This window comes from Triticum dicoccoides, chromosome 6B (assembly GCF_002162155.2).
Source record: "Triticum dicoccoides isolate Atlit2015 ecotype Zavitan chromosome 6B, WEW_v2.0, whole genome shotgun sequence".
In the NCBI taxonomy this organism is placed as follows: domain Eukaryota; kingdom Viridiplantae; phylum Streptophyta; class Magnoliopsida; order Poales; family Poaceae; genus Triticum; species Triticum dicoccoides.
The window spans coordinates 679,347,042-679,361,370 of NC_041391.1; the positions used below are offsets into that span (position 1 = coordinate 679,347,042).

At 50.6% G+C, this 14,329-nt stretch overlaps 2 protein-coding genes across 2 annotated transcripts; one reads left to right on the forward strand and one right to left on the reverse strand.

The window, feature by feature from the left end:
• Window positions 1-4,046: 4,046 nt before the first annotated feature.
• LOC119324056 (heparanase-like protein 3) lies at window positions 4,047-8,236 on the forward strand. Its single transcript, XM_037597786.1, has 9 exons — window positions 4,047-4,529; window positions 5,547-5,583; window positions 5,704-5,887; window positions 6,013-6,161; window positions 6,537-6,764; window positions 6,855-7,044; window positions 7,132-7,257; window positions 7,483-7,582; window positions 7,670-8,236. Exons 1-9 carry the CDS (start codon window positions 4,254-4,256, stop codon window positions 8,027-8,029), a joined length of 1,650 nt encoding a protein of 549 aa, XP_037453683.1. The 5' UTR covers window positions 4,047-4,253; the 3' UTR covers window positions 8,030-8,236.
• Window positions 8,237-11,690: 3,454 nt separating this feature from the next.
• LOC119321473 (BTB/POZ and MATH domain-containing protein 2-like) lies at window positions 11,691-13,029 on the reverse strand. Its single transcript, XM_037595138.1, has one exon. It carries the CDS (start codon window positions 13,027-13,029, stop codon window positions 11,836-11,838), a length of 1,194 nt encoding a protein of 397 aa, XP_037451035.1. The 3' UTR covers window positions 11,691-11,835.
• Between the last annotated feature and the right edge of the window lie 1,300 nt (window positions 13,030-14,329).

Here is a 14,329-nt window from a genome sequence, read left to right on the forward strand (position 1 = left end):
GCCCGTTCTTTTGCATCCACATGTCGATGCTATTTTTACCCCGCAAAGTAGTGTGCCAAACATTAGAAACTATTATTTTCTAAATATAAGTTTTTTTAGATATTTCAATACAAACTACATACGGATTTATTTAGACATATTTTAAAGTGTAAATTCACTTACTTTTTGCTCCGTACATAGTTCTTGTTGAAATCTCTGAAAAGACTTGTTATTTAGAAACGGAGGGAGTATAAAGGAAGGGTATGTCCTCTCCCACCACTTCCTTAACGCTAGTGTGCATAACTAACGCCGCATAATTAGTAGGGCATTTTCAACGCCGACCTTCAAATTGGACACGGTATCTATCAGCAAACCGGTTAGGATCAGTCCACGGACAATGATGCGCGAGCTGGCTATCCAACCGTGTCCGCATGCATTTGAAAGCAAATTTAAGAAATTGAAAAAAAACATCACACGCGGCCGAATTAAGCAAAGTTCAGATATAATGGATCTAAAAGGTATGATATTTCGTCTGTTTAAATAAAAACTAGAAAAACTAGGAGGCTAACTTGTAGCCGATGACCTCGTACGCATAGCCGCCCTGGTCGGCTGCACCGCCTTCGTCATCCGCGTCGTCGTTGTGGTAGTCCTTCCAGCGGTAGAAGGGCGCGGGGCCACGACAACCTTGTTTGGCACCCGCCTGGCACTCGCGCACGAGCCGCTCCGCTTCCACCTGCGCCATGCAGGAGGGCGCAGCAACCAATCCCAACCCCGGCCATGGAGCCCTGACGGCGGTCTTGCCCCTATCGGCTTTGGTAGAGGTGTCGCTTAGCAACTATTCCTCGCCAATCTTGGCGAGCTCCCTGTTTAAGCGGCAGCGGTATCGCGCAACCGTCTCCATAGTGGTGACGGACTGGTTGAGGGCCTAGGCTGCCGTAAGCTTGGGGTCGTTGCGGACACAGGCTGGAGCCTCGTTCGATTTGGTGAGCGCGGATTCTCGGCTGACACGATGACCCACGATGATGAGGAGTCGCAGTCACCACGGACATCGATGTAGTGGAGGATCTGGCCGCACCAATTGCGTCGCGGCGACGAACCAGGCCCGTCGATTCGGGCGTAGCGGCTACGCTGGCTCCTCCTTCACACCACGTCTGATTTGGACACATCGTTTGTGTGTGTGTGTGTGTAGGGGGGAGCTGGCTCTACCTTAACACGGTGGAGAGGAGACGACCCCTCCTACTTGATGCGGTAGCGCGGCAGGGAGTGTAGCTCCTTCTTCACGATGGGCTGCAGTGGCGAGGGTGGTGCCGGATCATGTTCTGGAGCAACCGCTCCGTCAACAACTCAATATGCCAAAGGAACTCCACGTCCATGGACGCGCGGCCTTCGAGAGGAGGCGCGGCTACTGCGGTGGTGCCTGGTCCTCCTCACCGTCGGCGGAGAGTATAATCTCCTCCTTGTCAGAAGAGCCGACGGTTGTGAAGCCCAAGGGCCCAGAGAACGAGGATAGTGGAGCCATGATCCGATGGTTGATCCGGAACTGTCACCGCCTGTGCGTGGAGAACAACGACTTCGGCATGGTCTGAAAGCGGTGTTGTCGCCAACGCCAGAGCATTGAGGATTGGAAAGGGTGGGAGCGGAGAGGGTCGGAAAGTGGTGCGGTGTGGACAACATCGGAGGCGTGCTTAAATAGGCGCAATGGACATGCGAAAGGATTGGAAGCCGACTTCAATGCGGTGCAATGGACGGAGTATGTTCCTCGCTTGTCACGTTTGTATTGAAGCGGCGCCGCGCGATCGCATCGCTCTGACCAGCATCAATACCTCCATGTCAAGTCCCCTTTGAAGCAGCGGTGACCGGCATAAATGCACGGCAACCGTTTCACATGGGAGGGTTTTCCGGCCGAAGGGTTTTCGGGTGGGACCGAGTTGTTGGACGCGTGTGGTCCCGGATGCCCGCATAGCCTCCCCCGGTTTGCGGGGAAACGGACAACCGGACCGGTCCGCGAACGGATGGGGTACCCCGTTGGATGGCAAAGCACGTCCGAGTAGTCCGATCTGAGACGGATGTGGGCGGTTTAAGGATCAGCGTTGGAGATGCCCTTATACAACTTAAAATGTTCTCACAATAACTAATCGGAATTCATGCTCTTAAGAAGGGATGCCAAAATTTCTATCTAGTTTAACATAAAGTGTATCAGTTTGATTATTAGACTATGTAAAGTTTCTACGAGAGAGTTCAAGCGCTTTCAGACCCCTATGTTCAGGAACAGAATTAATGAAAAATGACCACCTTGAGAGGTTCTTACATTTGTTTCCCTCTTTACCTCTTCTAATAACATACTCTTCTAATAACAAATTAAGGTCACCATGAATTACATACCGGAAGTTTACCTAGCATCTAAACCAAACCAATAAGAAACCCGTCCTTATATATTGTATACTTAATAAACCTAAAGTCTGTATCTGTACAAGAGAAGAGAATTAAAGATTTTTTGCATATGTTTTTCTGTTCACTGTGTCGATTGCTAGCTGCTATTTTGATTGGCATATTAGCTGTCGAAACATACGGTACTATATACTTTTGTGTTGGTCATGTTGGTTGTGGACTTGTATCCAGTTATATACTTGTATTACTTTGTATTGTATCCATAGTACCATATTATTCGCTGAGATGCTAAAGATATTTACTCTGGCATTATGTTGCGCATATTTTTAATTATTGATTGGTGTATTTATCACTAATTATAAATACTTTTTGTCTTTAAGACCCAGGCATTGAACCGGTGAACCGACAGTCTGATGAGTAAACACCTAAACCAAGCGCTAGAGCGGTTCAATCATTGTCCCATTTTTAAAACTGTGCTTACAAGTGTCTAGACAGTAACTAATGAAAAATGTTGATCCCAAGGAGGGCTAACCAAAATTCTATCAAGTTTTAACATAAAGTGGATCAACTTGATTACTATACAATGTAAAGTTTCTACCATAGAGTTCAAGCTCTTTTAGACCCCAATCTCCAATAACAGAGCTAAATAAAAAGGACCACTTTGAGAGCTTCTTGCATTTGCTTTTCTCTTTACCTTTTCTAATAATATTAAGGTCACCACCAATTACATAGGAAAAGTTATTAAAACCTAGCATCTAAACCAAATCAACATGTACACATCCTTATCCAATGAATGAGCAGCCCCATAAACATTGAACGGGTTCCACACTTCCACTTGAACCCAGTCCTTTTGTCCATAAGAACCATTCTTATCATAAACCTACTAGCTATGCAGGAGTCAGCTTAAAAAAAAATCCTCCATTACCCCATAAGCAACCCACCAGAGGCACCAACAACAGGTTGCCAAAGTCAAACAAAAATAAATCTTCCACTACTGAAATTTGTAACAGGTGGCATGTGTCCATGTTCTGGTTTCAAAATTTGCGCATACATACATATATCCATTATTGAAATTTACAAAAGTGTGTTTTGGGGGTAAATCCTGAGCATTTTCCAAAGATCGGCGTTCATCCTATGTGTTCCGGTTATCATGAGATCAACGTTGTATATGTTCATGTTTTGATTTCAAAACTTGCGCGTACATACATATATCCATTCTGTGAAATTTATAAAAATGTGTTTTTTGGGGTTAAATCCTGTACGGACCATGTGTGCGTATGAGACCAGCATTTTCCAAAGATCGGCGCTTTGTCGTGCGTGTTCCGATTATCATGGGATCGGCGTTCCTCGTGCATGTTCCGTGTATCATGGGATCGACGTAGTATGCGAGTTGCCTATCACCTTGTATCACCCGGCCGTGTATTTTTGTTCGGTTGGTGCTTTATTTATAAAGCGGGACGAAGTTCAGAGAGAGAGAGAGAGATGAGCATTTTCCAAGGAAAACAAAATGTAAAAGCACAAAGGGGCATCTATTTTCCATTGGCCAAAATAATTAATATACTGTTGCCCCCCTAAATCCCCAATGACATGGTATGCTTTCTCTCTTCTGCCAACTTGCTCTGCCTCCCTCCCTCCCCTGACCTCCCTCCTTCCCCATATAAAGATTCCAAGCTTCTCCCACCAAACGCACAAAGCCATTAAAGGCGGCCGGCCTTCCCATCTCCCCACCGGAAAACCACCACATCCCGCCGCTCCCCCTCCCTCTCCCCCTCTCTCCATGGCAAGAAGAAGCTAGCTTGTAGCTTCCCTCACCCGTGATAGCGGCATTGCTGCCCGCCCTTTCCTCCGGCCAGCCGGTGTAGTTCTTGGTTCTTTGCCTGGCCGGAATGGCGGCCGGATTGCTCCTGCCGCAGGCGGCCAGGCTCTGCTTCTGCTTCTGCGTCTGGGCCGTCGCCGTCCTCTCGCTCGCCGGCTCCTCGGCCGCCGCGAACGGCACGAGCGCCGGTGCAGCAGGCGCGGTCGGCGAGGCGGTGGTGGTGGACGCGCGGGCCGCCGTGGCGGAGACGGACTCGGCGTTCGTGTGCGCGACATTGGACTGGTGGCCGCCGGAGAAGTGCGACTACGGCACCTGCGCCTGGGGCCGCGCCGGCCTCCTCAACCTGGTAAATAACCTGACGCCACACCCTCTCTGCTTCTCTGTCCTCTGTCATCTCACTCTCAAATTTGTTCATTGAGACGCTTGAAAATCTCTGCAAAAATTTAAAAAATTATTTGTTTGAGCTCTGCGTAGCATATGAATTCTTTAGAACGCGGGCATCGTTTCCGAGGATATATGTTTCTCTTTGGTTGTTTTTTGGGTGTCGGCAGCGCCATGGATCTTTTGGGATGGATAGGAATTTTGACAGCCTAGGGAGGAGATTACACGGGCCCATAACTAATTCTGTCGGACAATTTCCAATTCCGTCCCTGCCAATCATGTGCAGATGCAAAAGCCCACTGCCCACCAACCTTCTTAATAAGAGCACTAGTACTTGCACTCCAAACGGATTGGATTTCAATCAGAAGAATGACAAAAATTCAGAACTCATACCAGTTGTAGCAACGGAATTTATTAAATTTCAGGTAAGTAATTTGGTCACTTTTGGCGCCGGCGCCATTTTTCCGGTTTCGGCGGGAAATGAGGCCTTCCTTATTAGTAGAAAAGAAAAAAGTCGCAAAGTATTCGTGATGTTGCGTTCCAAATATGGTTAAAAGCATGTGAAATATATGTAGAGCACGGTCAGCATTTTTTTAGGTAATTTTGTTGATTGTTTTTCGTGTGTCGGCAACGGTACGGCTATTTTGTGAGAGAGAATGGGTAGGAGATTACATGGAGTGTAATTCTCTCGGACCATTTCCGTTTTTGTCCCTCCAATCATGTGCTGATGCAAAAGCCTAGTGCCTACTCACCACTGATAACCCTGTGATGTCATCGTTAAAATCAAACAAAAAAATGGTTACATTCCAATCAATAATAGAACAACCCACAATTTACTATTTTTATTTGAAAAGAAACAACAACTAAACTTAGTAATTATTTTTGCACGCATCACTTTTTGTCCCGGGTTAATTTGTGCAAAATTCCCTTCAAATTTATCCTGAAACTCCTAAAGCAACCATGATTGTCTCCCTCCCTGCAGGACCTGTCCAGCAAGATCCTGCAGAACGCCGTGAAAGGTAAGGCACGCTCACCACCTTTCGCTTTCATGAATGCTGCCATGCTGGTGCCGATCATGGCATCTCTCCATTGAGTGAGCTCCACGGTACCAATCACGGCGGTTCTTTTCGTTCCTACAGCCTTCTCCCCTCTCCGGCTCCGGCTCGGCGGCTCCCTGCAGGACCTGGTGGTCTATGGCACCGGCGACACCGGTGCGCCCTGCTCCCCCTTCACCAAGAACACGTCGGCCATGTTCGGGTTCACGCAGGGCTGCCTGCCGATGCACCGGTGGGACGAGCTCAACGCCTTCTTCCAGAAATCCGGGTAATTTTTCACCGTAATCGGTAACCCCAACTCTGTAGCTGTAAAAAAAACACATATAGGTAAATCAAAAATGATAATGATAATGTGACTTTATTGGCTAATTGTCCTCTTGGTGATGATTGCAGTGCACAGATTGTCTTTGGGCTGAATGCGCTGAATGGCCGGGTCCCAATGCCTGATGGCTCCATGGGAGGGCCATGGGATTACACCAATGCTGCCTCTTTCATCCACTACACCGTCAGCAAGGGATACGATATCTATGGCTGGGAGCTTGGTATGTATGCTGATCAACGTGATCTTTAAACAAATATAGTCACAAAGTAGAGATCTGAAGTTACTTTACGGTACAAAACAAATCCTGATAAGTATGATCAAGAGAGATCCTGATAGGTTTGAACAAAAGAAATCCCAGACAAGTATGTCGGCGTCGATTAGGTGATGCTGAGCTATCATCACTTGTAAAGAGCAAGGGGAAATATCAATTAATGATGCTCTCCTTTGCTTTTTCACGCGTTACTCAATGTACAAAAAGGGGCACTTTTAGGAAATACCCTCAACTTGTCTTTCCAAATTGTTGCTTAAAATACAAACTTTGTAAAGCAGTACCTTTTGTACCGGTGTTAAGGAACTTACCGTGCTTCCATTGCAGGAAACGAACTCAGTGGCAGTGGAGTTGGGACTCGGGTCGGTGCAGATCAGTATGCCGCGGATGTGATCAACCTGAACCAAGTCGTTGACAAAGCCTACCAAGGATCGAAACCGCTGGTGATCGCGCCGGGAGGCTTCTTCGACGCGGGTTGGTTCACCGAGCTCGTAGCCAAAACAAAGCCGAACCAGATGGATGTGATCACTCACCATATCTACAATTTAGGCCCCGGTATGCTCGCCATGACTCACCGTCGATTCGGCACATGAACTGGAAAAATTCGAATCTGTATAAATGGATATAATTTTTTGGGTGTATCAGGTGTTGACACGCATCTGGTTGAGAAAATTCTCAACCCGTCTTACCTTGATAATATGGTAAGCACGTTCAGCAACCTTCAGGGGATTCTGAAGTCCGCAGGGACATCCACCACCGCGTGGGTCGGCGAAGCTGGCGGGGCTTACAACAGTGGCCACCACCTTGTAACTGATGCATTTGTGTTCAGTTTCTGGTAAGAAAAGAAAATGATGAGCAGTTGAAGTTACCATCTGAATTCTGAAGTATAGTATTTATCAACCACGACATGATGATGTTTCAGGTACCTGGATCAACTCGGGATGTCCGCAAAGTATGACACAAAGAGTTACTGCAGGCAAACGTTGGTTGGAGGGAACTACGGCCTGCTCAACACAACAACATTTGAACCAAATCCTGATTACTACAGGTATACTGGCATGCCTGAATTTCTTGAAAATTTGTGCCACAAAGGAATATAGTGCTTTTGTTCAAATGAAACATGATAGTCGCGCATGCTTGAAACTTGCATTCTAGTAGGATCTAGCACCGCATACTTTGTGCCCAAGCTAAAGATTGGTTCCATCCTCTGAATCAATCTTGTGGAGTGAAACATGATGCCAAACTTGCAACTTATTCCTGCCTTCTTCTGCAGTGCTCTGCTATGGCATCGCCTCATGGGAACCAAGGTTCTCTCCACGACATTCAACGGCACAAACAAGATCCGTGCTTATACACATTGCGCAAAAGATTCGGTAACGATGGCCCCCTTCCATTTTGGCACCGCCACTGTATTAACCAACTGAACTGTACTAAATTTTATCTCTCTCTGAATTTTCCAGGAAGGGATCACCCTACTCCTGATCAACCTCAGTGGCAACAACACAAACCACATCTATGTGAACAGCGAGGGCGCCCAAGAGTTCGCACATCCCGACGGTGCAAAGGAGCACAGAAGGTCCATTCCGAAGCTCGGCGAAACAGCTGGGCTCACAAGGCAGGAATACCACCTCACAGCCAAAGATGGGAACCTGCAGAGCCAGCATATGCTGCTCAATGGCAATGTGCTGGCCACTGGTGCCAATGGAGCCATCCCCAAGCTGGAGCCTGTGCAGGTGGAGGGGACACAGCCCATAACCGTGGCCCCTTACTCCATTGTCTTTGCTCATATTCCAGGCTTTTATGCTCCTGCATGTAGGTAGATTGTTGATTGGTTTTTGTGGGAAATTATTCCGTTATCGTAGGTTAGACGAAGTGCCTGTGGGTGAGAAGCAAAGCATGCTCACCTGCAAATGAAGTAAGCTGTAAGGCTGCAATGTTTGTGATTCATCATTGTTTTCATGAAACGAAATGTTAAGGAAGTTTGTGTGTGTACATGAAAGGAAATGAATGGGGAAAATTATTTCTAACTTCTGTTCATACCACTGTCATTCTGTTTTTATTGACACCAAACACATGCTCCTTTTTGTTGCTAAATGCAGCATTTAAGCTGCTTTCAGTATATGATAGGAAAAAATAAAACTATGTAGTGCATTTTCAGATTCTCTCGTGCATTTTCTGTCATATAAATGAGTTCAAATCAGGTAAAACCATTGCTATTGAAAAAAATTAACCGGCTTCACTGCTCCCGGCAGACCACGTGCAGAAGATGAAAAGCAAATGTTGAATGTTTTAATTTTCTAAAATGAGATAGCATCCCATGATCCACATATAAATTCCTTGTATTACAGTCGCCTTTACCAACATAGAACCTCTACTGCCAAACAGAAGAAAAATGTTGTTCCTAGCAAGTACTTCACAGTTCACACATATTACTGACAATGACAGTCCTAGAAGCAAACTGATTTTTCAAGATTCCCCTGTTCCAAATCACCACATCCTCAAATGTATGGGTACTGGTTGTCATAAGTTATAACATATCCCACGGTATTCATTGGTTTCAAGATCTCTTATTTCTCTTAATTTCCAACTAGCGTAACCCTGAGATTTCACACCCAAGGAGAAGGCTATGGGGAGAAAAATACATGACTGTAGTAGATGCAATGACCAAGCTGTCTGAAAACAGAGTACTTGTTGATTAACAGGCAGAGTAGATAAGAGTCTGTTTTGAAATCTTGAAAAACAGAAAGCATTCTACTCCCTCCGTTTCAAAATAGATGACTCACCTTTGTATTGACTTTAGTACAAAAGTTAGTATAAAGTTGGGTCATCTATTTTGGAACGGAGGGAGTACATGTGCATGGGAAATACTAAAACCAGATAACTAACAGTTCCTAGTGGAGGTTCAATCAGCACACTACCCAAAAAATAGTCATCCATGATAAATTGGCAAGGATGCTTATAACTGAAACAATGTCATACTACTCTGCATCTCCTTAGACAGTTATGGTAGATGAGATCATGTACCACAATGTTAGAGATATATTTGGGTTACATGTATTTGGTAGTTTAGGATTCCTACCTTATCTCTAGGAGAGGCGTCTTGCCCTTCAAGTCTTGTACTCAATATATACTCGCCCTCGAGGCTCAATAATACATCCATCATATTCCGCAACAATTCCTCTCTCTCCCTTCTAACATGGTATCAGCCTAATCACGATCCAAACCCTAGCCGACGCCGCTTTCACACCCACGCGCCGCCCCCGGGGCGGTCGGCCTCCATGACCGCCGCCGGGGGCCGCGCTGCCCGTACCTAGGGTTCGTCCGCCGGTCGTGTCGACCGGCTGCCCTAGAGAGTCTTTTTCCCGATCCTTTGATCCGGGTTTTCTCTCTCTCGCCGGTCACTTTGATCGGCGTCTACTTTTTGGTTTTCCGGTCTATGTGATCCGGTTTGCGTCGCCCGCCGCCGCCGTCGACCCCCGCGCCTCTACTCCGACATCGGCGTCGATTTCACCGGCTGCTTCGTCATCAACCGCGCGGCAAGGCTGGACGCGCCGCCCAAGGGACGCCTTCGTGCGTCGCTGTCGGCCGCTCGTCCGCGCGGTCTCCATCACCGGTCTGTCTTCGTCGTCATCGCCCGGGACATCACCGACAACGTCGCCATCGACTCCGATCTGCGCGTCGTCCCCGCCATGGCGCATACAGCGGCGCCGTCGGTCTGATCAACCGATCACGCGCCTGTCTTCGCCAAGCATGTCCCCGAGCACGCGCCTACCGCCGATCGAGCCACAGGTTGCCATCGCGTTGTCCCTACGGACCGCTGCGTTGCCGCCCGAGGTCTTCCCGTCGGCTGCCCCGACTCACGCGCCGCTACCGCCGACGCCCCTACGGGCGGTCGCGTCGCGGAACGTGGTCCACGCTGCCGCCCCGAGATCCTCCCACCGGCTACCCCTGTAGCCGCCGCCGCCGCCTCCGTGTCACCCCTTAGGGTTATCAAGTCGCGGCACGCGGTCCACGCCGCCTCCCGACGGGCCATCGCCCTCGGCTAGTGGTTCTCTGCGCGGCTGCCCCGACCTGCGAGCCTCCGCTACACCGCCTCTTCGGGCTGTAAAGCTGCGGCATGCAGTCACCGCCGCCGCCCGAGGCCGTCCCCGCGGTTGCACCGACCTGCGAGCCATTGCTACACCACCTCTTCGAGCTGTAGCACTGCGGAACGCGGTCCCCGCCGCCGCCCCGCGGTTCCTGCCGCCGCCCCGAGGTCTTCCCGCCGTCACCCCGGCCCGCCTGCCGCCGCTGCGTCGCCCCTTCGGGCCGTAGCGCCGCGGCCCGCGGTCCACGCCGCCGTCACCGCGCGTCGACCTCCCGTGGTATGCGCCGCGCCGTCTCCCTTGGCGCGGGAACGCCACCGTCCGCGCCGGTCTTCGTCACGCTGTCAGGGTTCTTCGCCTACTTCGAGCACCGCCGCCGCACTCCTAACCTAGCCGCCGCCGCCGTCAGGCCGCCGCGGCCGCTCTTCTTTGGCCGCCGCCGCCGCTACCTTCGTAGCCGTCGCCGCCGCCCGTCCACCCCTTCGTCTTCGTCCAAGCACCAGCCCGTCGCCAGCGTCGCCGTCATCTACCCCGACCACTTCGTCTACTCCGACCACCGTTGGTGACATCGGCCCTGCGCCGATAGACGCCGCAATTGTCGTCGAGTTCTTCTCTGCTGGCCCCTCCGACTTCTTCGACATGGCGTACAGCTCGTGCAGGTCCCTTGTCTACGCATGCCCGGTGCTGGCAACACCGATGCGTGCCTTCATCCACGACGTGTCCCCGGGCCTGGCAAGCCTGGTCGGCGCTTCGTCAACTTCGTCTTCGTCCGTCTACGCATGCCCGGTGCTGGCAACACCGGTGCGTGCCTTCGTCCACGATGTGTCCCCGGGCTTGGCAAACCCGTCGCGACGCGTCGTCAACAACATCTTCTTCCCGGCGCACCACTACTTCGACACCCTTGCGCCCATGCTAACTCGGCGCCCCCCTTGCGCCCGCGGCTCCACGGCAACTTCCTCGACACCGGCCACCCCGACTCGACATCGACCACGGCATTCTTCGCACGGCTACCTCGACCACGGCTACACCACCCTACCCTCTCGGCTACATCGACATCGACACAAAGGGCTATCATCCGCTTGAGCAACTCGTCGGCTTCCTCTACAGTCAATGCGTCCGCGACGCGACACCGTCCACGACGTTCCCGCTAGGACTGCGGGGGGATGTCAGTCCGTCGGCTGCTATTCTCTCCAGTCTGACCGTCCGCGACGCTCATGTTGTTCGCAACGCTACCGCTACGACTGCGGGGGGATGTTAGAGATATATTTGGGTTACATGTATTTGGTAGTTTAGGATTCCTACCTTATCTCTAGGAGAGGCGTCTTGCCCTCCAAATCTTGTACTCAATATATACTCGCCCTCGAGGCTCAATAATACATCCATCATATTCCGCAACAATTCCTCTCTCTCCCTTCTAACACACAATAGCCAAGTGATAGTAATAACACAAGTCAAAAAAGTTCAGTCATTCAGAAACAATGGAGCACCCAATGCAAAAACAAGCGCAATATCCGATGACAAGGATCTGAAAGCACAAGTTACTAGTAGTATTTGCCTAAGGACATGGTGATCACCTCGGCCATGAGTGAAGGGCAGCTCCTGCTCAGATGCTGGAAGCCTTCGGTGGCCACGACCGCCCTCAGGTTCGCCGGCGCGGCGAGGAAATCGAAGCAGGCCTTCTTCAGCCCTTCGCAACGGTGCTGCTCGGCCAGCGCCAAGACGATCGCCGCCGAGCCCACATTTATGCACTCGCACAGCTTCTCCTCGCAGATCAGCTTCAGCCGTCTCATGCCGTACCTGTCGGCGGCGACGAGCACGTGCTGGCATGTCACGTCTTGGTCCTCCTTGCGCGTCTCCGGCAACAAGCCGGTGTACGCGAAGCGGAGCAGCGCCTTGAACACCTCCGGCTTCATGTCCTCCACCCGCACGACGACGCCGGCGTCGGCATTGCCCTCCTTCATCGGCCCGAAGAGCTCGGCGGCGAAGACCGAGGAGCGGGCCGCGAGCACGCACCGGTGCGCGGCGACGGTCTCGCCGCCGAACTCGAACACCACGTCGGCGCCCTTCTCTGTGTGGAGGAGGCCGGCGAGGTCCCGCCGCAGGTCGCACGCGGGCACGGAGACGAATGCGGCCGCCGCGTCCTCGGCGCGGTAATCCCGGACGACGACGATGTCGTACCGGACGGTGAAGGAGGCGTTCCTGAGATGCTCGGAGCCCTCCAGCTCCTCCCTGGCGACGAACGTGGTGTACACCCATCCCCTCCCGGGGGTGAAGTCGTCCACCGACGCCGACGCCAGCGGCGCCGTCCCCTCATCCTCGTCCTCCGCCTCGCCGGCGAGGCGGATGTCGTACTGGGCCTTCACCGCCGGCGCCGCCGCGACGCCCTCGTCCTCGTCGAGCATCAGCGAGAGGGACACGTAGCCGGCGACCTCCGCGCGCACGCCGTTGGGGTAGTAGTCGATCCGCCAGCGGTGGCCGCCGATGTCGAAGGGGCGCGACTTGACGCGCTCCCCGGTGGGAACGCCCTTGGTGCGGGAGTAGCCGTGTACCGTGAGGAGGTGGTACCCGCTCGCCGTGTCGGTGAAGATGGCGGACGCGGACCTCCGCGGCTTGCCGCCGGCGCCGGCGGACGGCATTGCCCGCGGGTTTGGTCGCTGCTGCTTTGGGCTGCGCTGCGGCGAATGGGGAACAGAGGAAGCAGATGGCTTCCGCTGTAAGCTTGGGCTGGAGCCCATCGGGTCCCCACGTGTCACACATCATTCCTATATGAATTAAAACCACGACGAGTAAATCGGAACGGAGGGAGTAGGTTTGAAAAGATAGTTTGGTTTACAGAAAAACAGAGGAAAATTACAGAAACATATATTTTTTGTTTCCTTTTGTTTCATTTGTTTGGTTCAAAAGTATGGAGCAAATAAAATGTGGTAAAGAAATTATATTATGTCACTATTAAAGAAAAAAATATGAAGTGATTTTACAAGCCACGCAGACCTCTTTTCAGAATTTCTAAGCGCAGTGTACGAGACTGGAGTTTTTAGTGGCATCATAAAGTCCTAACTATACTCCCGTATTTTTCTTATCCATGTAAGAGCATCTCCAATAGATGGTCCAAAATTTGGCGTTCCAAAATCGGAGATGTAAAATTTAGACCGCCAAAAAGTGCGTTTTGGAGCTCCGAAAAAAGCTCAACTCCAACAGATGGTCCAAATTGATGGTCCAAAAGAGCAACTCCAACCGATTCGGCGGCGCCCGGGAGGCTGCGAGACTGCTTCCGGTGAGGGAGGCGACGGGGGCGAGGGCGGCGCGGCGATTTGGGGCCGTGGCGGCGACGGCGGCGGGGATTTGGGCGGTGGCGGCGGCGGATTCCTGCCGACTGGTGTTCAGGCGGGCGGACAGGCGCGACTGTGAAATGAAATGAAGTGGCGGTTAGGCGTTGGCGGGCGGTCGCCGAATTTGGACTAGATGCATCTCGTGATGTATATTTGCATCGCGAGGTGTTGCATTTTACATCACGAGGAGGCCGCGGTTCAATTTTTTTTTGCATATGGACCGTCTGTTGGAGCAGCGTTTTTTGCGCCAGACGGTCCAAAAGTTAGTTATTTTTACATTTGGACCATCTATTGGAGATGCTCTAAACCAAGCACGTAAGTTTAGATAATTTTGGTGTTTTTTAATTATTTGTGTTGCATCTATGCGTTTTTGCCATCCATATGTTTCCAGAATCTTGCAGAGCAAGTAGGATATGAAAAGCTATATCTTCAATCTATATTTCCCTGAACATAATAACCCCAAGACAGTATGTGTAAGAATATAAATTATCATATATATATATATAAGTAAAAAAGAGATAAACAAGTCAATATAAAAGGATACACAAGTCATAATAACCCAAGTCAGAGCTGTGAATCTTGGATTGAAAATGCAACCGCCTCGGGTGGTAGATTTACCCTTCTCAACTCTTCCCTGTCCAGTATTGTCTATTACTATATGTCGATGCTTTTTTATCTACAACTTTCATTGGAAGATTTGATAAAG